At 37.2% G+C, this 22,984-nt stretch overlaps 2 protein-coding genes across 4 annotated transcripts; one reads left to right on the top strand and one right to left on the bottom strand.

Moving 5' to 3' along the window:
* The first annotated feature begins 13,382 nt into the window (after positions 1-13,382).
* On the top strand, positions 13,383-20,815 carry LOC113671480 (bifunctional apoptosis regulator). Of its 3 annotated transcripts, none has more exons than XM_089185646.1 (7): positions 13,383-13,553; positions 13,731-13,947; positions 14,716-14,941; positions 15,630-15,938; positions 16,929-17,084; positions 18,515-18,714; positions 19,081-20,815. In XM_089185646.1, exons 2-7 carry the CDS (start codon positions 13,736-13,738, stop codon positions 19,328-19,330), a joined length of 1,353 nt encoding a protein of 450 aa, XP_089041772.1. In that variant the 5' UTR covers positions 13,383-13,553; positions 13,731-13,735; the 3' UTR covers positions 19,331-20,815. The 3 variants fall into 3 exon arrangements, with proteins under 3 accessions (XP_089041772.1, XP_089041771.1, XP_089041773.1); XM_089185645.1 differs by having other exon boundaries at positions 13,403-13,553; positions 13,646-13,947; XM_089185647.1 differs by having other exon boundaries at positions 13,447-13,553; positions 13,665-13,947.
* Positions 20,277-22,847, bottom strand: LOC113671481 (uncharacterized). The gene has a single exon (XM_027187691.2). It carries the CDS (start codon positions 22,734-22,736, stop codon positions 21,735-21,737), a length of 1,002 nt encoding a protein of 333 aa, XP_027043492.2. The 5' UTR covers positions 22,737-22,847; the 3' UTR covers positions 20,277-21,734.
* Between the last annotated feature and the right edge of the window lie 137 nt (positions 22,848-22,984).

The raw sequence follows: 22,984 nt of genomic DNA, 5'->3' as shown, positions 1-22,984 counted from the left end.
AGCCACGAGGTCATGATGAAAAAAAAGATCTAACAAAACTTGTTGCAATGGAAACATGCCGGCCTTACCTCTTTCAGATGACACGTAGTTCTGATCGACCATAAATGTTCTTAGAACTGCTTTAGGCAACCCATCGGGGTTTTCCTATCAGTGAACGAACCCATCTTACACATGTTAGTATAAAATTTCTATGATAATTTACTTACCTTCTAAGTGATGCAAAGTCGCTGAAATGAGCTTATCGTGAGTTGCAGAGAGTTAAAATATCTTAAGCTCTAAAATGTAAATAAAGGTACGCTCTTCTCTTATATTAATTCTAGCAAACTCGAGACAACCTTAACTCTTACACTAGACTAGATTAAACTATAGTATACTTCCTTTACTGAGACATTTAACATACCTGTGGTTATGTCCTAGCTTTGGACTCTCCTCTCTGTTGTAGCTCAGCTTGTTATATTGGTTCTCTTTTTATGAAGTACTCCAGTCCTGCTCGTGAGCCACGAGGTCATAATGAAAAAAAGAAAATCGAACAAAACTTGTTGGAATCAAAACATGCGGGTCTTACCTCTTTCAGATCACCTGTAGTGTTGATCGACCACAACGTTTTCCTACAGCTGCTTTAGGCAACGCATCAGGGTTTTCCTATCAGCGAACGAACTCATCTTACACAGGTAAGTATCAAATTGTTATGATTATTTACTTACCTTCTCAGTGATGCAAAGTCGTTGAAATGAGCTTATCGTGAGTTGCAGAAAGTTAAAGTGTCTCAAGCTCTAAAATGGAAAAAAAGGCGCACTCTTCTTTTATATTAATTCTGGCCAACACTGACTTGGATTCACCTCGCAGCTGGTTCTCAGTTAATTGTTATGATTATCCATTCCAGTCCTGCTCTACTGATATCCCAGTGTTTCAAATTGAGCCATGAATCACTAGCGACCCTGTGATTGCTTGTGTCTTTCTAAAGGTCAGCTGGCGTCTTGGTAAAACTTAGTCGTGTGAAAAAAGATACTTGCAAACCTTTGAGACCAAGTAGTACTGTATTTTAATATTCTGCAAAAATATTGTTAATACATAGGCCATACGATATAATTGTATTTATTTAACAACGTAGCTATTTCTCAACCTATTTATATATCAATTTATTTACATATTTATTTATCTCCCTATCAATTCATCCTTTCTTTAGTTCTTCAAGAATTAATCAATGTTATCAGTTAGTGAGATATATTTATTTCTTTATTTTATCTTTTGTTGATTATCAATTATTTTTGTTTGTTTTTAAGTTATTAGGTACACTTTTATTAAAAGTAAAGCCCAAGTGACAGGCCCAAGTGGCTCAAAGTATCATTAAAGAAGACCTTTCTTCGACAATGTAAGTAAACGCTCTTCCTTGTGTTGGTGTGACATCTGAAGACAACACTGGACTGAAATACACTTGTATGGGCGTAAATGTGGGCTTTTCGGAATAGCACTTCACTTGACTGGACGGGCCGCAATGCACTTAGTTGTTCTTAGCTTGACTGAGCAGGACTGCGTTGACCTAGACTCGGCGGCAATTAGTTGTTCTGGACTGGACGGGACGGGACTGGCTGAGCTGTTACGGATTGCACTACTCTGCACTGCACTTGACTGGACTAGACTCGACTGCTATTGACTTATATGAACCTGGGCTACGCTGGATTTAAATATACTTAGCTGGGAGGGAATGAATGGAATTCGACGGGAACGAATAGGATTGGACTGGACGGGCACATATTCCACTGAATGGACTGGACCGCACGTCAGAGGAGTGGGCCGGACTGGACTGAGCTGGACAGTACTTCAGAAGGCTGAACTGCACGGCACTGCACCTCACTGGACTGGACTGTCTTAGTCTGAGCTTGACTTCAGCAGACTGCAATACACTGCACTACCCTGGATTGAATTGGAAATTACCATACACAACAGTGACTGCACCTCGCTAGACTGATCTGCACCGAACTGCATTCCACGTTTCCTAAATTTAAGACAATTCGTGTTTTGAGCATACGAAATATATAACAATGGGTATCGTGTTAGTTGTCCTTAATTTGTCCCATAATTGAATACTTACAGTTAATCGTCATCTATGACCTTTCTGATGGGCTGCTGATTGGGCCTTGTTTGAAAAGACTATTTTTTCTCCACTGAAAACAGAAAACTGTTAAGAGAAAAAAAGGTGTTGAAATATAAAACACGTCACATTGTGAAACATTGTCATTAAACCAATTAGTCAGGAAACCACCTAAAAAGTTCTGTAAACAGAAAATTTCAGATAGTCCAGAAGAAAGAATAATTCTTACAAATGATAATAATAATAATAATTTATTACTTATATAGCGCAAACTACATGTAGATATGATCTAATGCGCTAAAATGATCACATATTACCTATGAAGCGCTCCATGTGCTTCTTGTTTATGACGTGATCCGAAGTGAGCCACGAGGTCATGCTGGAAAGAAAAAAATCGAACAACTTGTTGCAAGCAAAACATGCCGGCCTTACCTCTTTTAAATGACCTGTAGTGCTGATAGACCATAACTTTTTCCTTTAACTGCTCTATGCCACGGATCAGGGTTTTCCTACGAAGCTAACGAACCCATCTTACACAGGTTAGTATCACATTGTTACAATTCTTTACTTACCTTCTCAGTGATGCAAAGCCGCTAAAAATGGGCTTCTCTTGAGCTGCAGAAATTTAAAATGTCTCACGCTCTTAAATCGTAAAAAAGGCCTGCCCTTTCCTTTATATTAATTCTGGCAAACTCGAGACGACGTTAGCTCCTCCACTTGACTAGACCTAACTATACTATACTTCCATTACTCAGAAATCTAACATACCTGTAGTTATGTCCTAGCTTTGGATTCTCCACGCTGTTGTGGCTCAGCTTGTTGTTATGGCCATTTTTTCGTGAAGCACTCCAGTCCTTCTCTACCGATATTCCATCTTTAAATTCAGTACGATACTGTACTGTACTATGTAGCACTTTTGTAAGAGGAAGATAATCCGCTTCGAATAGCCAATAATCTATTACTCAGAAATTTAACGTGGCTGTGTCCTAGCGTTGGATTCTCCTCGCTGTTGTAGCTCAGCTTGTTGTTATGGTTATCTTTGTATGAAGCACTCCAGCCCTGCTCTGATCCGAGCTGAGCCACGAGATCATGCTGAATAGAAAAACTCTAACAAAACTTGTTTTAATCGAAACATGCCGGCCTTACCTCTTTCAGATGACCTGTAGTGCTGATGGACTATAACTTTTTCCTCCAACTGCTCTCTGCAACGCATCAGGGTTTTCCTATCAGTGAACGAACTCATCTTGCACAAGTTAGTATCACATTGTTATGACCATTTACGTACCTTCTCAGTGATGCTAAGCCGCTGAAATGAGCTTATCTTGAGCTGCAGAAAGTTAAAGTGTCTGCAGTTCTTAAATCTAAAAAAAGGCGCGCTCTTTTTTTATATTAATGCTGCCAAACTCGAGACAATCTTAACTCTTACACTAGACTATACTTCCTTTACTGAGACATTTAACATACCTCTAGTTATGTCCTAGCCTTGGATTCTCCTTGCTGTTGTAGCTAAGCTTGTTGTTATGGCTATCTTTTCATGAAGCACTCCAGTCCTGCTTTACTGATATCTCTGCGTTAAATGTAATACTATACTCTACTATGTCCCAGGGTTGGATTCTCCTCGCTGTTGTAGCTCAGCTTGTTGTTATGGCTCTCTTTTTATGACGTACTCCAGTCCTACTCTGATCCGAACTGAGCCACGAGATCATGGTGAAAAGAAAATCTGACAAAACTTGTTGTAATCGAAACATGCCGGTCTTACCTCTTTCAGATGACCTGTAGTGCTGATGGACCATAACTTTTTCCTCCAGCTGCCTCTTAACTCACCAGGGTTTTCCTATTAGTGAATGAACCCATCTTTCACAGGTTAGTACCAAATTGTTACGATTATTTACTTACCTTCGAAGTGATGCAAAGTCGCTGCAATGAGCTTATCTTGAGTTGCAGAAAGTTAAAATATCTCAAGCTCTAAAATGGAAAAAAAGGCCCGCTCTTCTTTTATATTAATTCTGGCAAACTCGAGACAACCCTAACTCCTACACTAGACTAGACGCTGAAAATGGACTTATCTTGAGCTGCAGAAATTTAAAATGTCTCAAGCTCTTAAATTGAAGGAAAGGCTCGCTCTTCTTTCATATTAATTCTGGCAAACTCGAGACGACGTTAGCTCCTACAATGGACTAGACTAAAGTATACTATATATCCATTACTCAGAAATTTAACATACCTGTAGTTATGTCCTAGCTTTGGATTCTCCTCACTGTTGTAGCTCAGCTTGTTGTTACGGCCATCTCTTCGTGAAGCACTCCAGTCCTCCTCTACTGATATCCCAGCCTTAACTCTTCAATACTACACTATACTATGTAGTAGTTTTGTAAGAGGAAGACAATCCGCTTCGACTAGCCTTTAATCCATTACTCAGAAATTTAAATGTGTTAGTTTTAGATTCTCCTCGCAGCTGTTGCTCAGCTTGTTGTTATGATTATCCATTCCAGTCCTACTCTACTGATTTCCCAGTGTTGCAAATTCAGCCATGAACCACTAGCGACCTTGTGATTGCTACTGTCTTTCCAAAGGTCAGCTGGTGTCTTAGGAAAACTGAGTCTTGTGAGAAAAAAAACTTGCAAACTTTTAAGACAATGTGGTACTGTATTTTAATATTCTGCAAAAAGATTGTCGATACATAGACCATACAATAAAATTGTTTAAAATTTAGAATTTATTTATTTATCAATTTATCTATCAATAAACTTCTTTATATATCAGTTTATTTATATATTATTGATCTCTCTATTCAACTCATCATTTCTTTAGTTCTTTAAGAATTAATCAATGTCATTAGTTATTAATTTATCTTTTAGTGATCAATTGTTTTTGTTTATTTCAAATTATCATGTTTACTCTTATCACATTATTAAGCGAAGAAACTCATCTTAGACAGATCAATATGTCAAAATTAGAATAATTCTTCACTTACCGTCTCAGTGATGTAAAGCCCCTGAAAAGGGCATATGTTGATCCACAGGTATGGGAAATTCAAAGTAAAAATGTTGAAAAGTTTTGGCGAGTCCCCGAAAATGGACAGAGTTAAGTTTTGAAATCCTTTGCACTCGTCAATGAATGACTTATCGCTAAATGTAAAACAACCAATCAAACCCTTCGAAAATGGGCGAACGCACAGTTAACACCAAGGTGACTTTGCTTCTGGGGCTTTTTCATTGGCGAATTGGCAAGTCATTGTAACAATCCAGTTCACGATTCGAGCAATTGCCCCGAAATTGGCAATTCAAGCCTCCGAAAATAGGTCAGTATAAAGCTCATGCAGTTGAAATTGCGTTAGTGAGATAAAAAAATAGTTTCCTAATAAAGAAAAGACACGACGCTCGCATCTTAATTGAATTCTTGAGAAAGAAATTTACACTGGGCGCCGCGGAAAATAATTCTCGTAAATTTGTGTATCCCAAAAATTAAGAAAAGAACACTGAGACAATCGGGTCAAGCATTTAATTTATAATACCACATAACATCAATAAATTAAGTAAGATCTTTCGAAATTACTTCACAGAACCCAGCAGGAGGGGACGCGCACCCTAGACGAAGAATTAGGCGTCCACAAAACACCGAATGTTCCGTGTCAGTAATGCCGAAACCTTGATAATTTGAACACCCATAGTGTCCCAGACGGTGCTTTCATTTTTATATCAACTTGCTAACAATTCTCAGTAGTTTCCCATTGCCTTCGTATTCCGAACTGAAAATCCGAACAAATTTTGACAGGCCGAACGAGAAGTCGAAGTGAAATTCGAACCGAAGGTGAAGGCGAACTCCGAAAGAAACACGATCTTAATTTTCATCAATGCATGCATAATTTTTTCTCAAAGGCTAATTCTCAATTCTAATTTGCTGTCATAGCTGAATTGCTTAAATCCGATATCCAATCATAACGTTAAAATCTAGTTGAACCTTCGAGGCAAACTTTTTTCAACTTAAACAGTCTTACTCGATCACAGTGTTTAAGATCCTCACAATCAAGTTAAACTGAAAACGTAATCGGTCGCAGTCGAAGTAACAGTGGGGGAAGACGTGCGCTAAAATCGATGACTAACTGATGAACACCGAAAGACCTGTTGATGAGGAGCCGAAGTATAAACGAAGCCAATATTGTGACAACCTAAAGAAGCGACGAAGAAGAAACGATCCAAACCGAAAAATATGCCGAACAGTATTCGATTGAAAGAAAAAACCAAGAGAAGAAGATTTGGAGGGAGGACCTCGCCCAACCTCAAGGGGACCCGCAAACTAAGCTTTAACTACTTTGAGCTGAATCAGAAGTGTGACAACTTTTAGCAGAATTTGGATTTTATGGTTTGATCAGTGCACTATCTATTAACCCTTTTTTTCATCCCAACTCACAAAGAATCTTACTAACCAGCTGGACATCAGCGTCTTCTCACTGTTCTGTTCCCAGCCTCCGCGTATACAGCAGAAGGGAAGAGAAGAAAAAACCCAATAAAGCGTCGGCCCTTTTCTTCACCACGCTTTCCCGTCCATAAGCGAGTTATACCGGTAACAAGAGTCAGCACTTGTCTTGTGATGATGGACTGAACCATATGGAAAGGAATGGCGAGGACTGGAGCTGGTCGTACTGGACTGCATGGAGCTGGACGCTGATTTTTGGACTAAATGCACAATGAACTGGACTCTTCTGAAATGAAGTGAGAGGGACTTAGGTTAAGTGATCTGGATTAGCTGTACTAGAATGGACTGAGCGGTGTTTGGACTGGAGTGTGTCGTACTAGTCTAAATGAGAAAGATATTGTGGATATTTAGGTGAAATAAATGATACGTAAGAACATCGTGGCCCCTTGTGAAGGGGAAAACATTGCAAAATAATCATATTCTGAGTTCGCAACCATTGCACATGTCAGTAGAACTGAATAGGAATTATCTGTTAGACACTTTTTACTGCTACATTGCAAAACTTGGTTTGTCAACATGCGATAAATTTAAGTCATTTTTCCAGAGTAACCTTCGGGAGTAACAAGATTGGAAAAACTGTTCCCTTTACACATCTTTACATCAGTGTTTTTATTGTCAATTCTGTTCTCTATACATTCGTTAATGAGAACGTGTTTAACTATCATGAGCTTCGTTTGTTGGTGATTACTTCATTTCTTCTTATGTGTGTGACCTTAATTTGTGATTAAGGGGTGATAACATAACGAGAAATTAAATGTCAGTCATCCCTCGGTTTTCAAGATTACAAAAAAAAATTACTTTTGTGCGAGAACGAAGCCCCCTTCATATTGACAAATACCAGTTTCATATGGAGTCATGGTGAGTAAACATCGAGGCGTACCTTAATTTTCCCTTGTGAAATTTGGAGAATCTTACTGTATAATTAAATTTAAACATTTGCAGATTATCACTTCATTTGAAGCCCAGAAAAGAATTAAACAAACAGGCAAATTAAATCTTATGGCTTATTATAACCCTTTCGTCTAACATATCAGAAATTTACAAACCTTCTCTGGTTAAAACCCGTATTACTGACATTTTTACCATTCGAATGTTTCTATTAAAACGAAAAAAAACAGAAGTGTGAACTTAATTTTTCACTTTTCATAACAAGTAGTTCACTCTTTTAGTCTAAGAAGTGATTAAAATGTAACTTCTCCCTCTATTATTTATACATTATCCAGCAAACAGGAAGTGAGGATACTCAAATTTATCTCCTCGATGTTGTTATCTTGATATGATATCAAATTCTTGTAACTAATTGGAAGGACATGTTTGGCAGCTAAAGGGGAGAATTGACGATCTGATCTTGGAATTTAAGGGTTGAGCCGAAGGAAATTCTCGGAATCTGCTGGGGAAGTCGACTGAAATATTTCCTTAATTCACTCGTCATCTCTTTGTTACGTACAATGTTCAAACCTAGTGCCTCTATGAACAAACTTTAGATATACTCACTGTCAAAATTAATATGCATTACTTAAAACATTTAGTTTCGCTTCAAACTTGTAACTAATTAAAATTTAAGAGCACGAACCACGCTTTCTCTACATTTTTAACGCGGAATTTCAGAAAAGAAAATGAAAAATTAGAAATGGTACTCCGCGCGGTAAAGTTTCCGCACAGCCCCGTACTATTGTAAAACAAATCTGTTTTCCCAATGGAAATGTATTGTTTTTGTCATTGTTTTCTCTGTTCAAGAACTGAATGCATAATATAGGATGGGGCTGTACGGAAATTTTACCCTCCGCGCGACAACAGTTTTAAAGAAGAATTTCAAGGAAGCCAATTTTGCATAAAAAAAATTACGCAATAGAATTTCTACTGCTAAGTTGTTGACAGCTTCTGGGCGGAAATACGAGCGACTGGAAAGAATTAAAGGATTTAATAAAACGAAACTTCGATCTAAAGCCCTTCTTGAATTTGTACATGGCTCAGCTTGTTTACACAGTTTTACATCTTTCTGTAAGCGTCGATAAACACTTACCTGCTTCCGTCCGTTGCCAGAAATGATACGTGATGTTAAGTTTGACCCAACGAGAAACGAAAGAGGGCTTCCAAGGGAGAAAACACTGCGTAGGAGCTAAAATTGTGACAAGAATTGATCACTGAAGTAGAATTTCTCTATGCTTGTGATAATTTCGAAAGTGCGCCTTTTAAAACTTAGGCGTGTACGTGGGTTGCTGAGCTCTTCCCTGAATGGCTCGTCTAACTGCACGGGTTTTTAGCGCGCACGATTTTTCTAATTAGCACTATTCATCAGAGGCACATTTTTTTGTGGTAAACGCAAACGGCGAATTAACATCTGCGTTCTCTCATTTTTCTTCCAAGACAAAATAAAGAAGGGCCTCGCAAGTGATACTGCGGCATTCCCACTTTGTGATTTCTTTCCATTTACGTTCCTAAATACATTTTTGTGTTCTTGCACGCACATTTTTCGTATAGTTTTCGCATTCTTTTCACTAAAGGCGATTTGTTTTCTGTTAAATTTTTTCGCATAATTCTGCTTTGTTTAATTTCTTTCGTAAACGTTTCTCAGAAAAACAATTGATCCTAGGAGTATCAGAGTGCATTAGGTTAACATCGATTCCTTCGCTGCGATCATCTTTTAGTTTTTCTGTTCTTCGTGCTCGCAAGTCACACAACGTTTGTAAGTGTCTTTCCTTGTCCAATTTCCTCTGTTGTTTTGCGTTTTCCTATTCCTTCTCCTTCGTAATAATTTGTAATTACTTGTTCATTTGTAGCAACAAATGCAAATAAATCTTAAAGTGTTCGCGTGTTGAAACCTGACTTTGTTGGCAGTCACACAAAAAGTACAAAAGTTTTGCACAAAATGCAGAAACTGAAAGGGAAGTAACAACTTCAATTTTTGTCGTAGTCGTTCGTCGTGGGTCACTGAGCTCTTCCCTGAATGGCTCGTCTAACTGCACGGTTTTTAAGCGCGCACGATTTTTCTTTTTAGCACCATTCATTAGAGGCACATTTTGTTGTGGTGAAACGCAAACGGCAAATTAACATCTGGGTTCTCTCATTTTTCTTCCAAGGCAAAATACAGAAGGGCCTCGCAATGAGTACAAAAGTTTTGCACAAAATATAGAAACTGAAAAGGAAGTGACAAAAATTCAATTTTTGTCGTAGTCGCTCGCATTAAGACGATCCCTCTATCAAAATAGCAGAATATGATGTGAAATAAGCCATAACTATTATTTTTCACGGGCTTTAAATAATTTTCTTATTTTCTGTTTAGTAACGGCTGAAATGATAATAAAATGATCGACAAAACTTGTAAGAAAAATTAAACCTTGTGCTATCTGCCAGGCCTCGGTTGCTCAAAGGTTAGGTGGTGCTATTTACCGGATAAATCGCTATCCGCTAGTTAAATGTTTACCAAATATAGACGCGATTTTAAGCGCTTTATTTGTATGAAACTTTTGGACTTTCTATTAGCGCGAGGTTCACATCTGTGAGTGTATTCTTAGCCCTTTAGGTTATCTCAAAGTTAGCCGTTAGTGCGCCATATGTGCTGTATACGTGGCTATATGTGCATCTATCTCGCATAGTTAAGAAAACACAACCAAATGATAATATCAGTGCTAAGCTTTTTGGCAATAGTAGTGAAAGTTGGAATTGTTGGTGAAGTTAGTAGACGTTGGGTAGGCAGGGGTACATTAAACAAGAAGCTATTATGATCCAAGACTTCTGGTACTCTTCTCTCAGCAAGTTCAGTTGCTCAAGCTATCTGCCCCCCTGACGTCCCAACACTTCGATACAATTTTAAGCGATATATTGTTATTTCTAATATGGTAATTGATTAAAAAATTATACATTACCTCGATTGGACGGAGACTAAGTATGAATATAATGTAGCAAGCGATATTACTTTTGTCGACAAGGATAATCCGTGATTTGTCTCACCTATTACATGTTCTCTACGTGCGTTGTGCCATGATGTCATTGAAAATAATTTAACGCTACATTGTAGTGATTACAATATTTAGATGACGATTTTCAAACAGTTTCTTATGAATACGTTTTAAAATTATTTTAGCTGATTCGTACATGGATAAAAATTACAACATAGATATATTTCACTTCGACGATTATCTTAATAAACAATTAATGGGAATTTCTGAGAATCAGTTGTTAATGCTACATGTTAAATTAATGGTTATTTTCCTCTTCCCGCTTAAGGGCTCTTTCGCAGTTTGGGCAACGCCACTTTGCGCTTAAATCTTCCAAAATAATTGTTGAAATGCGTTTCCTGTGAAAAAACTCCTTGCAGCCACAACATTTCACACAAAGAGGAGACTTCGAGTCTGACTCTTCCCTCGGCATTCTACACTTGCACATTACCGAGACCTCTTGAACAAAAAGCGGCCTCCCGTCTCGACACTCGGATACTTTAGAGAGGGGAAAGCGTACGAATGACCCACTCCCCAGGCTCTTTAAAGAATGTTGTCTTATCAGCTTCCTGTCAAATGTCAGATTAGAACGATTGAGGCAATGTGGTAGCGACACCAGAAAAGCAATAGCATAAACTCCACAATCATCGTAATTGTTCTGGTGTTGCACATTTGGTACAATGACCTTAAAACTGATTTCCTTCCTCTTATATAATTGATGCAGTCTGTTTCTGCACGAGGGCTGCAATTCTTCCCGAAAACAGGCTGTCGTACAGATAAGCTACCGAAGGAGTGTAGCATCCTACAGTAGATACCAACACCCATTGATGGCTTTATCTTTCCTCTCCATTTCCGGTGTTTCCTCCTTTTGACAGATTTCACGGAGGTGTCACTATGTTGTAGTTGTGATCGGCTATCCGTGAAAAGGAGGCATTGCAAAAATTTTGTGGAGTCTGTAATATATAGGAAAGCAACGAAAAAAAAAGCAAATATCTTACGGCTAATACGAAGTCATGAGCGAAAACGAAGTACGTGTTCGTTTCTACTCTGTTGTGCGGGTCTAAAATGCTAAATAGGGCCTTCATCACGAAGGCAACATTAGGCGAGCTCGGATTTCGCAATCGGAAATCTACCCGAGATGACCTCCTGACGGATTTCGGAGTACGCTTTCCATATTGGGGACATAGTAATTTTGGGGAGTTATTACATCACGGGTGACGAGCGGGGAATAAAGAAATGACCGAAATACGAGTGGTCAGCGGGGAAACAAATTTAATCCTTCATATAGAGACACCTAAGTTGTAGTTGCAGAAAACAGTAGTGTTATATAAAAGCCGAAATGTTAACAGTATACTTCGCTAAATAAAATGTGAAGCAATTTTTCAAAAGTGTTGATGGCACATATATCTTTTACTGTTGTATTAAACAATGGAGGCATCGGAAAAGGCATCGGTGGCATTCAGAAAGGCACCAAGAAGAATTTTGTTTACGTTTTGTAACTTGCAAAAAACAATCGTATTGTAAAGCCAAAATGTTACCAGGTTATACCTCGCTAATTCAAAAGTTAAGCAATTTTCCAAACACTTTGACTGAAACAATATTTTTACTGCTATATTAACCAACAGAGGCATCGGGAAAGGCATCGGTGACACCGGGAAAGGCATCAAGAAGAATGATATTTACGATATGTAACTTGTTGTATGACGCAAAAAGTATCTTCTATCTACGGTTTGCTTTTCACTTGAATTTTGCAATCTCAACTTTCGATTCCAGAAAAATGAAAAGCTATGCAACTCTAAAAAAATTTCGTTCTAGATTTCTATATTTTTAGGGTCACTAATAAGTTTGTTTCCACAGCCCTTAAATAAGAAATTTTAAATTTCCATCAGCTGTAGTTCTTTTAGTGTTTATTATATATATTCAATCGCCTCATTTGAAGTGAAAAAGGCATGTAGGAAAACACTGAGCTTCGAGAAACAGCCAAGTTAAGGCTAGTGAGTTTACCATGATTAAATATTAATAATCAGGGCCCCTCGTTTAGGAGACCTTTTTCCAGAAGATCCAGGCGTTAAAATAATTCTGTTTTCCGTTCGAAATGTTTTTTTTTTCCTATTTTATTTAACAAATGAACTCGGGATGAAAACTTAATTTTCGAAGCGAACGGCAGGTGAAATGTCGTGTTGGTGTCTCTGTCCCCCCCCCCCCCCCCACGTCTCTGCGAAAGGTACATCCAGACAACCTGCAAGGAAAAACTGACCACAGCTATCGCACCAAATTAAAAAAAAATCTTTAAAAATAAACTGGTGAGCAGCACTCTACGAACGGTAGTCGTAAAATTTCTTTATTCTCCGACGCGTTTCGTTTAACTGTCGTAGACTTCTTCGGGGAGTTTTACAATTTAACACTAAACCCCTGTATTTATAAGCCATAGTTAGTGGCTATATGGGAGCCAACGACCATAAAGGCTTGGGCACCCTACGAATAGGAAAATGTGAAGTTGCGGAAAATTTGAAAATTTTTGGGGGCAAGGTGGGAGAATTCATTTGAGGACCACGGTTTTGGTTTTCTTTTTTCGTCACGCAGCAAGTTACAAAACTTAAATATAGTTCTTCTTAGTGCCTTTCCGGATGCCACCGATGCCTTTTCCGATGCCTCTATTGTTTATTACAACAGTAAAAGATATATGCACCATCAACACTTTCGAAAAATTGCTTAACATTTTATTTAGCGAAGTATACTATTGATGTTTCGGCTTTACAACACTATTGTTTTCAGGAACTATAACTGATATGTCTTCATATGAAGTATTAAATTTGTTTCCCCGCTGACCACTCGTATTTCGCTCTTTTCTTCATCCGTGATTTTACTCCCGTAATTTTGCCATGCATGACGTACTTACCAGGCGCAGTTTTTTTTTTACAGAGGTAACATCGCTGGCTCAAACCTCTGAGAGAGGATGGTGGACTTGCGATGGCGGTGATGAGAGGGAAGTGAGAATTCGCCTAATGATGCTTTTGAACTGAGTTCTAAAAAGTTTGAATATCGAGGTAAAGTTTCCGCACAGCCCCATACTATTGTAAAACAAATCTGTTTTCCCAATGGAAATGTATTGTTTTTGTAATTGTTTTCTCTGTTCAAGAACTGAATGTATAATGTAGGATGGGGATGTGCGGAAATTTTACCTTTATAAAGCTTGCATCGTAATCATTCCTACTCCAATCCAGAGGCTATGGCAAAGAGTGGCCAGGACAGTCAACTGTTAAAACAAGATTTACAATGTGGTTGCTGTTTTGAGCTGATGGTTGAACCTACTACACTTAGTTGTGGACACAGCTTTTGTCGGTTTTGCCTTGCAAAGTGGTGGCATGCATCAAGACACAACACATGTCCAGAGTGTCGGCAACCATGGTCAGGATTCCCAAAAGTTAATATTGCATTACGGTAAGATGAGAACAAGTTTTATTTTGCAGTGCAGTGACATTTACCTGGACAGCCTCATACTTTGTGAACAAAGTGCTCTACATTCTTACTATGAATGCAAAAAATAAACTTGTTAATCTCCCATATTATAAAGAAGGTTAAGCAGTGCATTCTTAAAATTTTTAAATTACAAATTTATTGTAGCTCTCTTGCAAAATTTTAAAACTTCAAATACCAATGCACAACATGCTATTGATATGCAAAGTACTTAATTTCATGTTATAAGAGCACCTGACAACATAAAAGCCTTCATTAGGGACTGTTAAATGCAAATTTACAGGCAATATTTCGTAAACGTTGCATTAGTTAAGTTTTCATATCAATTACAACATTTTTGTCCACTCGGTTCAGTCTTGAGAAAAAATTCCCATTGCTTTTCTACATTTTACCTCGAGACTTGACAAAGTTGTTGAAATGACAATATTATTGGTTGAAAATGTATTCCTTTTTTTAAGGAGAAATTCAATCTACCTTGTAATCACCCCTTGGAGTGAAAGGGCTCATGTTCAAGACAGAAATAAGTGTTGAATTTACTGTATATCATGTAAACTACAAGGAACAAATGTGCAAAATATAGTAATAACATTGAAACCTACTACAGGGTACATTCACTGTATAAATACTGGAGTGATCATATGATATTACTTGTATGCTGTAGAGATGTGGTGTGATATGATATCTTTGATGTTGTAGTGAATTTTTATTTTTCTCCAAATTATTTTCTGGTAGAAAAACTATCAAAGTACTCTTTTCAAAGGAAGAGGCCGAACGAAGATGTTTCCTGGAGTCTTCCTCAGATTTTGGATTAGTGTTGTCCAAGTTTGATGCTCTAGAAAACAAATCTTCACAAAGGTTGCACAGCAGTCGTGAAGTAGAATTTCTTCAAGGTCAAAATTTGGGGATTACCTTCACAAAGCTTATATTTATTGTTCTCTCTGTCCTTGGCATTGTCATGGTAAGTTACTGTAAAGGTCTTGTATTTGAGGTGGTGTGCGATGTGCTGTTATCTAGCAAATGGCTATCTTACATCATTTGCTATCTTTCATGAACAGCTCTCAAAATAAGCTGTCTTTCTATCATGTCTTAAACAGAACAAAAATTGAACAATTAATGGCTGTTGTGGTGGTAATTTTTCCTCAGCTTGAAATTTGTGGAAACAGTTTTATTATATTTTCCTATTTGCTTCTGATTATGTGAAAATCAGAGCAGAATATTAATCTAACTGGTTTGAAAAAAATTTAAACCAAATTAATTTTGGCACTATAGTAAAGTTAACAGCTTCTAAAAAAATAAACAAGTTACAGGTTGTTCTTGTGACTGGATTAGATAGTTTGAATAATCTACAAGGGGTTTGCAACAGATTCTGCTATTTCTATAAGTTTAATTCAAGTGATTGGATTGTTCCTCATGGTCTGTTACAAGTATTTCTAAAGAAAGTGTAGTTATAAAACAATACATATTTTAATTAAACACTTTCTTTAATTTTTTGTTTACAGAAATCAAAGTCAACTGATTAGGGTATATGATACACTTTTACACCAGTTGTAATTTGTAAAATTTATGATACAAATGTTTTGAAGGGATTGTTATTGTGTTTTAAATCTAGTTATAGTAAATCTTTGTTTCTCTTTTGTTGATTGTAGTTTATATATCATGTCCTAAGTTTGTTCATGGACCAAAGAGATCCTCTTGTCAGAAAACCAGTGCATAAGTGGAGTACACAGAATGTGGCTAAATGGCTTGAAAGCTTGGGTGATTGGGCAGAAGAATATGGTGACAGGTTCCAAGATGCAGGAATTGATGGAAACCTCCTGATGTCGCTGTCTGAATATGACTTGGAGACTCCCCCTCTTAATGTTGTAGTTTCCTATCACAGGCGGGTACTATTGAAGGAACTTGAAGCATTAAAAGCCGGTGGAGTAAAGCAGCCAACAGATGTGTGGGAATATAAGGTACACAAACTAAGAGGCAATGTTAGAATAATGACACTGATGATTCCCCAACCCTAACATTTTTTGTATGACTGTCATATTCATGGTACTGAAAATCTGAGTAAGTATAGATTATCTATATTTAATGGTAATGTATTTTTTGAAAGAAAAATACCCACTGTTTACATGGCTGTCCACAGCCAAGATATTCTGCCCCCACACTGTGGAACATCCTTCCAGAAAATATTTGGGAAATCACTCAGCAAAATTAAGAAAAAACTTAAGACACATCTTTTTAATTTAGCTTACAACAAGTAACTTTTCTTGGGGGTGGTCAATTGTGTATTTTTAGTATAGATAGATACATATATAGATATAAATATTTATTATAATTCATTATATTTGCTGTATTTTATATATAGTTTTAAATTCATGTCAAGCACTTTTGATCATTTTAATGTTAAAAGGCATTATCTTAAGTGAATAATTATTATTAATTGAAACTTCCAGGGCAAATGTGAAATTTGAGGAAAATCTCGCAGCCAAGGACAAAAACAGCCAACATACCAGAAAGCCAAAAAGGGGACATATTTACTAAATAAAGCTCCCATTAATTTTCATATTGCACATTGACAGCAAATTCTATTGACTTTTTTTTAACTTTACCAAGCAGCATTTGAGATCAGCTATTTCTTATAACTATCACTGGACTCTACAGAGCAAGTTTTCTTTTCTTCTATGTCAAGTAATAAATATGAAAAAGTGAAAGTATTGAGCAGGCTTTTTCTTGCTGGATTTGGGTTTTTTTTTTACAGAAATAACCAGACAATTATTGAGGTAGATGGGGTTATTGTGTGAAAACTGTCTGGTGAATTAATGGGTGGGTTATGATGAAAAATACTTATTAACCGGTAATCTTAAAAATGTGATTTCAAAAGAATAATATCTTGTATAAATTTAGATCTTTGGTCATAGACCATTTTTTCCTTAATTTAGTTTGTTTAATTCCAGGCTGCTTATCCTGTGCGTGCAATACTTCTTCTTTGGGGTTTACGTGAGTTTCCAAGGTTGACAGTCTTCTACACATTCTTTGCCTGTAACCAAGATGTTTTTCAACCTCTGTTATATTATACTAGTGAAACCAACTTTGAAGGAAGTATATTTGAGGTGAGGGCTTGAAAATATTATAAATAACCTGCAAATGTATTTCCAACATCTAAGTAATAACTTAAAGGAACTTTCCAAACAAAATGTGTGTCTGTGGTAGTTTTACCCTGTCAAAGCACTCAACAAGTGAAAAGATAACTAATGTTCACATGTGTATTTTACTCTGATCATATTTAACATATCCTCTGAAGGAGAATGTAATTTGAAAGGAAAAAAATTTAAAAGAAAAGATAAAGAAAGAAACAAAAAAAGTTGAGGTGACTATGGCTTGGAACCTATAACTTTTGGACACAAAAGGAGTAGGTGTATTGGGGTTAAGGTTAGCTTTAGGGTCAGGCTTGTGTTAGGTACTTAGGTAATTTCCTGCCCTGTCCCAAGTGTGTCATTTTACCATTGTACAAACTCTGCTTTACCTAAGTCCTCCTTTTGTCACAATTTTGGCATAAATGAGAGCTGTTCAATAACCCCTCTTCATTTTACACCACATTTCTTTCTTACTGCAATTCTCTAGAAGTACAACTATATGATAGAAGGCACATTCAGTTATAGACTGCCTTTTATTATATGATGGACTCCAGGGTTTTCAGCATTAATGCCCTTAATATCCATAGGCTCTATACACCTGAAAAAGAGGTTGATTTAAAGGAAACACAGGGTGAAAGATTGAAAAAAGGCAATGGATATGAAATATTATGCTTGATCAGATATTTATCCTGGCACAGTTAATTTATGATGTAATGTTTTGGGAGTAGGAAGAGATTTTTAGAGTGAGATTAATCCAATTTCCTTTTGGTAGAATTTCCTAAGATTGGGCTTTTGCTATTGCTAATTAATGAGAAAAATTAATGGGACTAGTTCAAATGTAAAGGTAAAAAAAAACAAAAATTTGCAAGCTTTGTCCTTTGTAACCCTTTTTTCTTTTTTTACTTTAAAATGATCAACAGCACAAATTTCACATGTTGTAAAAACTGTGAAAGAATTCAATTCAGCCAATTGGAGAAAAGCAAAATCAAAGCAAAATTACCACTAGTGAGCACCTTTCTTTGTGGCAGTTAAGCTCAAGAAAGGAAACCTTTATGTTGATATTAACTGCACAAAGCAACAGTTGGACCCTTATTAGCTACATTTTGGTAACTTTTAGTGATCTTGAAAGCAGAAACATAAAAAATTGTCCATGAAAAGAATGTTAGGGTGTGCATCCACGATAATCAGGCTAAAAGTCTATGGAGCCACCCTAAGCTTGCACCTGGTTGGTTGACCAGTAAATTGTAACTGTGATCTGCCCTAAATATTTTTATCTGATGTCAGTAGTAGCTCATGAAAAGGGAAGTAATTTAGGAAGCGGATTTTTTAATTGCTGTCATTACTCTTTCCCTACTTGTTGAGACAGTTCTTTTCCATGAACTAACTGAAACCTTCTGTGTTTTCAGGCAACAGTCATTCCTTCAGAAGAGTATTTACGATTCGTTTTGCGTCTTATTTTGGTTCCCTATTACCTGATTGGAAAATTCACTCTAAAGTGGATCTATCTTAATTACTTTGTTGGAGCTGTTGTACTCATCTACAGTGTTCTTATGAGCCTTCATGAGTTTTCAAAGCTGAGATGGCTGTTGATGATGGGGGGATGGAGGTAAGGTTTACTATATAGTTTGTGCAGGGAATGAGCAGGGAATTAGTAGGGAATGAGCACTACAAAAAAGATCCCAGCCAAAGCTGTTGCATTGTGGCTCTGTTTTTGGTGAAGTATCAGAACTTTATGTATATGTATGTACAAAGGGAAGATACTCACATAGTGATGTACTACTATTGGTTAAAGCTTTGAGATCATTGGAGGTAAGATTTGATATATTATTTAGGTTTATTTCTAAAGTGAGATGTACTACTTTGCAATAAAATATCTTATCATGGAGGAGCTTCCAAACACGGACTTTTGGAAGGTTGTTACAAATTAATGATATATCACCAGGAATGGCTGAAGTTATTTTCATTTGCACAGGCAACTACCAGGACTGTTTATTGGAATCATTATTACAGCTTCTGTGAATGGATTGTTTCACCTTGCTCTATGGAGTTTTCTTCCATCCTTCATTTGTGACATTGCATTTTACTGGATGCTGTTCTTGGCACCATACGCTGCCTGGCATAGCTTTAAAGTGGGTTTGGCTAATGGTGAAGTCCACTTTCATCCTGCAAGAGACTTCTTTTTATGGATTTGGAGAGTGCTTCATCAGTTGAGGACAGGATAACACTTTTGATCCATATATAGAAATAACTAGTGCATCAATAGAAATGTTTTATAGATCTTTAGTGAACTCTCTATTTTAGCTACCAGTTCCTGTTAGTTAGCTGTGCTGTAATCTTCATATCTTTGGGGAATGTCTGCATGCAATGTAACTTACATTTAATGGAATGACTAAGCATGGATCATGCACAAAACATATCACCAATAACTGGCATGGGAAACAACCACCACCTTTTCATCAAAGAAAATTTTTGTTACTTAGTCACTTCAAGACATAATCACTAAATCCATTAAAAGTGTTCTTCAGTTTCTCACACTATCCTTAAAGGGGAGCTCATTACAACCAAGTGTTAATCTTGTCCAGTGAAAGTGCATTCCAAACCATCTCTAACTCAGCCAAATGTTGATTTTTGTGGGCAACATTAAGGAGGCCTGTAGCTAACACTGGAAAGACACTTCTTTTTTTTTTTTTTTTTTTTTTAAACTTTAATCCCTCAGCAAATAAAGAACTCTCCAGATCCTTGAGTTATCCAAAACTGCAGCATATGGTAGAATTTTTCTACATCTTGAGCTCCAGTACTTTTTCTTTGTGTCTTAGGATGGATAAGAATAATTTTCTGCAAGACTATCTTACACAATTCAGGGACTAATTTAACCATTTCATTACAGACTAATTGTCTTTAATTGAGTAATAAAATACTAGTAAGTTTTTCCTTTTTGTCCCAATACATTCCGCATTGATTTTCATGATTTGTAAATTTATAGGAATGCGTTAGGCTTAAGGGAATAATGTTTTACCTAGAGGAATTTGTATGAGGATCCCCATTTTAAGTGGCACTAGGTTTTTAGACTGGTGGTCTCCCTCAATATTAACACAAGCTGGCCAATCAATTATCATAAGAAATGCAGAATACCAGTAACTGAAAAATATTGTTCTTGCAATGTAACTGTTTCTGGCACCTATTTCTCATAGCTTTTAATACCTCATTTTACAACAAAGAGAAGGTCAATGTTACAAATTTAATTTGTATCCAATCCTCTTACTACCGCCTTTAAATATAAAATACTTTTGTGGAGTTCAGGGCTTCAAAGTAGATTTCAATTCAGTTTTGTTCAGCCAAAACCAAAGAAATTACTTGTTTCTAAAGCTAGAAAGGAAAAGCAACAATTTTGCAAAGAGTCCAAAGTGAATTTAAGCTTGGGAGAACTTGACTGAGTAAGTTTCAGTATTGTTGTGAATCTCATTGACAGGGAAAGCCAGTTTCTTGACTAAAAACAGAGAACAGTGAACAGCAATGGGTCATAGGGGTCTACCAATAATTATTGTAATGATACTAGGCCAGTAACTCTACTGTTATTATTATTTGGCCAAATAGCTTAGATACAAACTAAACCCAATGAGAGAACTGTTGTGAAGTTAATTTCTAACAAAGAGGCTTAACTGTCAATTCAAATACATATATTACATCTTGCTATTGTGATACATAAATGGAGGTAATTTCATTTACACCATAGTAGGGTCTTCTTTTGCAAAAAAGAAATTTAGCTTTTTCAGAGCACACATGCCCAACTAACCATATTATTGGGTGGGATAAGTCTAAAATTATCACCACTGATGGACGTTACCACCAGCGCCTTTGTTTGGAAGCTTGGCATATCAACTCAGCCCACACTCCTTAAATCGTGATGATGGCAGCTTACTAAATGATGCCTATTTACACTTAGTCAGGAAAAAAGGCAGCTTATTCATGAGCATCTAAAAGGACCTCTTGTTGCAACAATTAGGTCACCCCTGATGAAGACACTAGACAGGAGTGTTGAAATGTTGGGTCTATAAATTGTAACTTCTCGGTTACAATCATTAAATATTTAAACAAGAGTAGCATCTAACCATGTCTCATGTTGCAGAGTTTTGGGGTCCTTCATAGCTAGAGAACACTCACTTTGAGAGGAACTAGAAGGACCAACTGGTAATAGGAATTTCAAACTGGATTTGAAAAAGTCTTGCGTATACTCCTTACAACATTTGGTAGCTCCAGTTTCAGAAACCCTTCCACACACACGCAAGCACACGCAATTACCACTGATGACACCTGCTGATATAGAATGAGGCACTTATCATCAACAGTACGACATTTACAAAGTCATTCATCACACTTGGATTATTTTGTTCTGTGGAAGGATCCTTTTAATTACCAAAAGTATCAGTGAGTAGGGTTATATGCGTAACTGAACATTACCAATGACCTTTCCCGAAGGCGGGCTAAAAATGACGCTTTGCACAGACGCAACCGCGTGGATAACTTTGCTTCCGCAAATCAACTTTTGTAGTTAATTCCACTTTTTTTCTTATTCTAACAATTTCTCGTCTCAAAAAAACTATTCCGCAAATATTCTGTACGTTTCTTTCAGATGCTGATAGATATCCTTTCAATCTCGTTGGCTGGGATCTTTGAATCTACTTCATCTCCGCAAATTCGGAAAATAACATCAGTGTTGTGCGGTATTTTCAAAGTGGCACAATAGGAGTTCCACAACAATCCGCTTCCACCCCGCTCGATCAAGGATACATAGACTTGTGGACTGTAGCCAAATAAAGCCCACGTCATACCCAACACACGACTTCTCTGATGCGAAAACACTAACGCCTCACACTTCCTCCGATCGAGAGAAACCTCCGCGCATTCTTTCAAATCCCCGTAAAGCTGTCTCCCTCCGTTCAAATGAATTATATCCCAAGTTCCTGTCGTGGACAGAACATTTCTGATCTGATGCATCTGTGAATAGGACAGTTTTCCTGAAATCCAGGATGGCACGACTGATTCTGACAAACTTTGAAAGAAGCCGCGACTAAAGCTTTCAATGAATTTGTCATGATCGGCACTCGGTTTAACTACAACGCTATTGTTTGCTATTTGTTCATCTAGCTCAGCGTTTCCGTTACAGAAAACGACTCGGCTGTGGAACAGATTCTCTGCAACGTAAACCTCTTTTCTACTTAAATAATCTCTCAGAAGACGAGCCTTAGCTTCAGTCTCTGTGGCGCTATTTTTGTGTTCAATTTGGTTAGTAGTGAAGGAGTTTGTCGCGATCTGCTTCGTTCTCGTCTGGATCCATTTTGAGCCGTCTTCACTTCTCGTTATAGTGCCGGACCAATATTTCACCTCAATACAAAATATTCCATCTGCGGTTAGAACCACTACATCGATTTCTCGTTTCCGTGCTTTATATCTGTCTGGAATCCTTAAGCAGCAAAACAAATTTGATTTGTCAAGCCCGCTCTTCAAACGCAGGTCGGACACAAATGATACTTCAGCGTTGCGACCAGCTTTCACATGCTCCTCTTCCAAATGTTCTTGTGGATTTGCAGCTTGGTTGGCTTGTTCTAAGCGCTTAGATATTTCAAACATGTTTCTATACCACTGGAGGCTAAAAGTTTTCCTCCCATACGAAAGAAAGCATCTTTCTTAAAGTGTTATTAATCAAAAGAATTTTACTTAAGCAAAATGACGCAACGCAATGTTTATGATAGGCTTGCGAAGCCCTCTGGGAAGGGTGACCCGAAAAGCTGGAACGATGGAACGATGGAACGGTGGAACGATAGAACAATGGAACGATGGAACGATGGAAAGATAGAATGGTGGAATGGTGGAACGGT

This window comes from Pocillopora damicornis, chromosome 10 (genome assembly GCF_964200805.1).
Source record: "Pocillopora damicornis chromosome 10, jaPocDami1.2, whole genome shotgun sequence".
Classification (NCBI taxonomy): domain Eukaryota; kingdom Metazoa; phylum Cnidaria; class Anthozoa; order Scleractinia; family Pocilloporidae; genus Pocillopora; species Pocillopora damicornis.
This window is presented reverse-complemented; position numbering and strand designations above follow the sequence as displayed.

What these genes read in the sequence shown, in the direction of transcription:
- LOC113671481 (XM_027187691.2), bottom strand. Translation starts at nt 22,736, where the DNA reads ATGTTTGAAATATCTAAGCGCTTAGAACAAGCCAACCAAGCTGCAAAT.
- LOC113671480 (XM_089185646.1), top strand. Translation starts at nt 13,736, where the DNA reads ATGGCAAAGAGTGGCCAGGACAGTCAACTGTTAAAACAAGATTTACAA. An exon ending in AAAGTTAATATTGCATTACG is followed by an intron (nt 13,948 to 14,715) that starts GTAAGATGAGAA and finishes ATTTTCTGGTAG; the next exon opens with AAAAACTATCAAAGTACTCT. An exon ending in CAGATGTGTGGGAATATAAG is followed by an intron (nt 15,939 to 16,928) that starts GTACACAAACTA and finishes GTTTAATTCCAG; the next exon opens with GCTGCTTATCCTGTGCGTGC.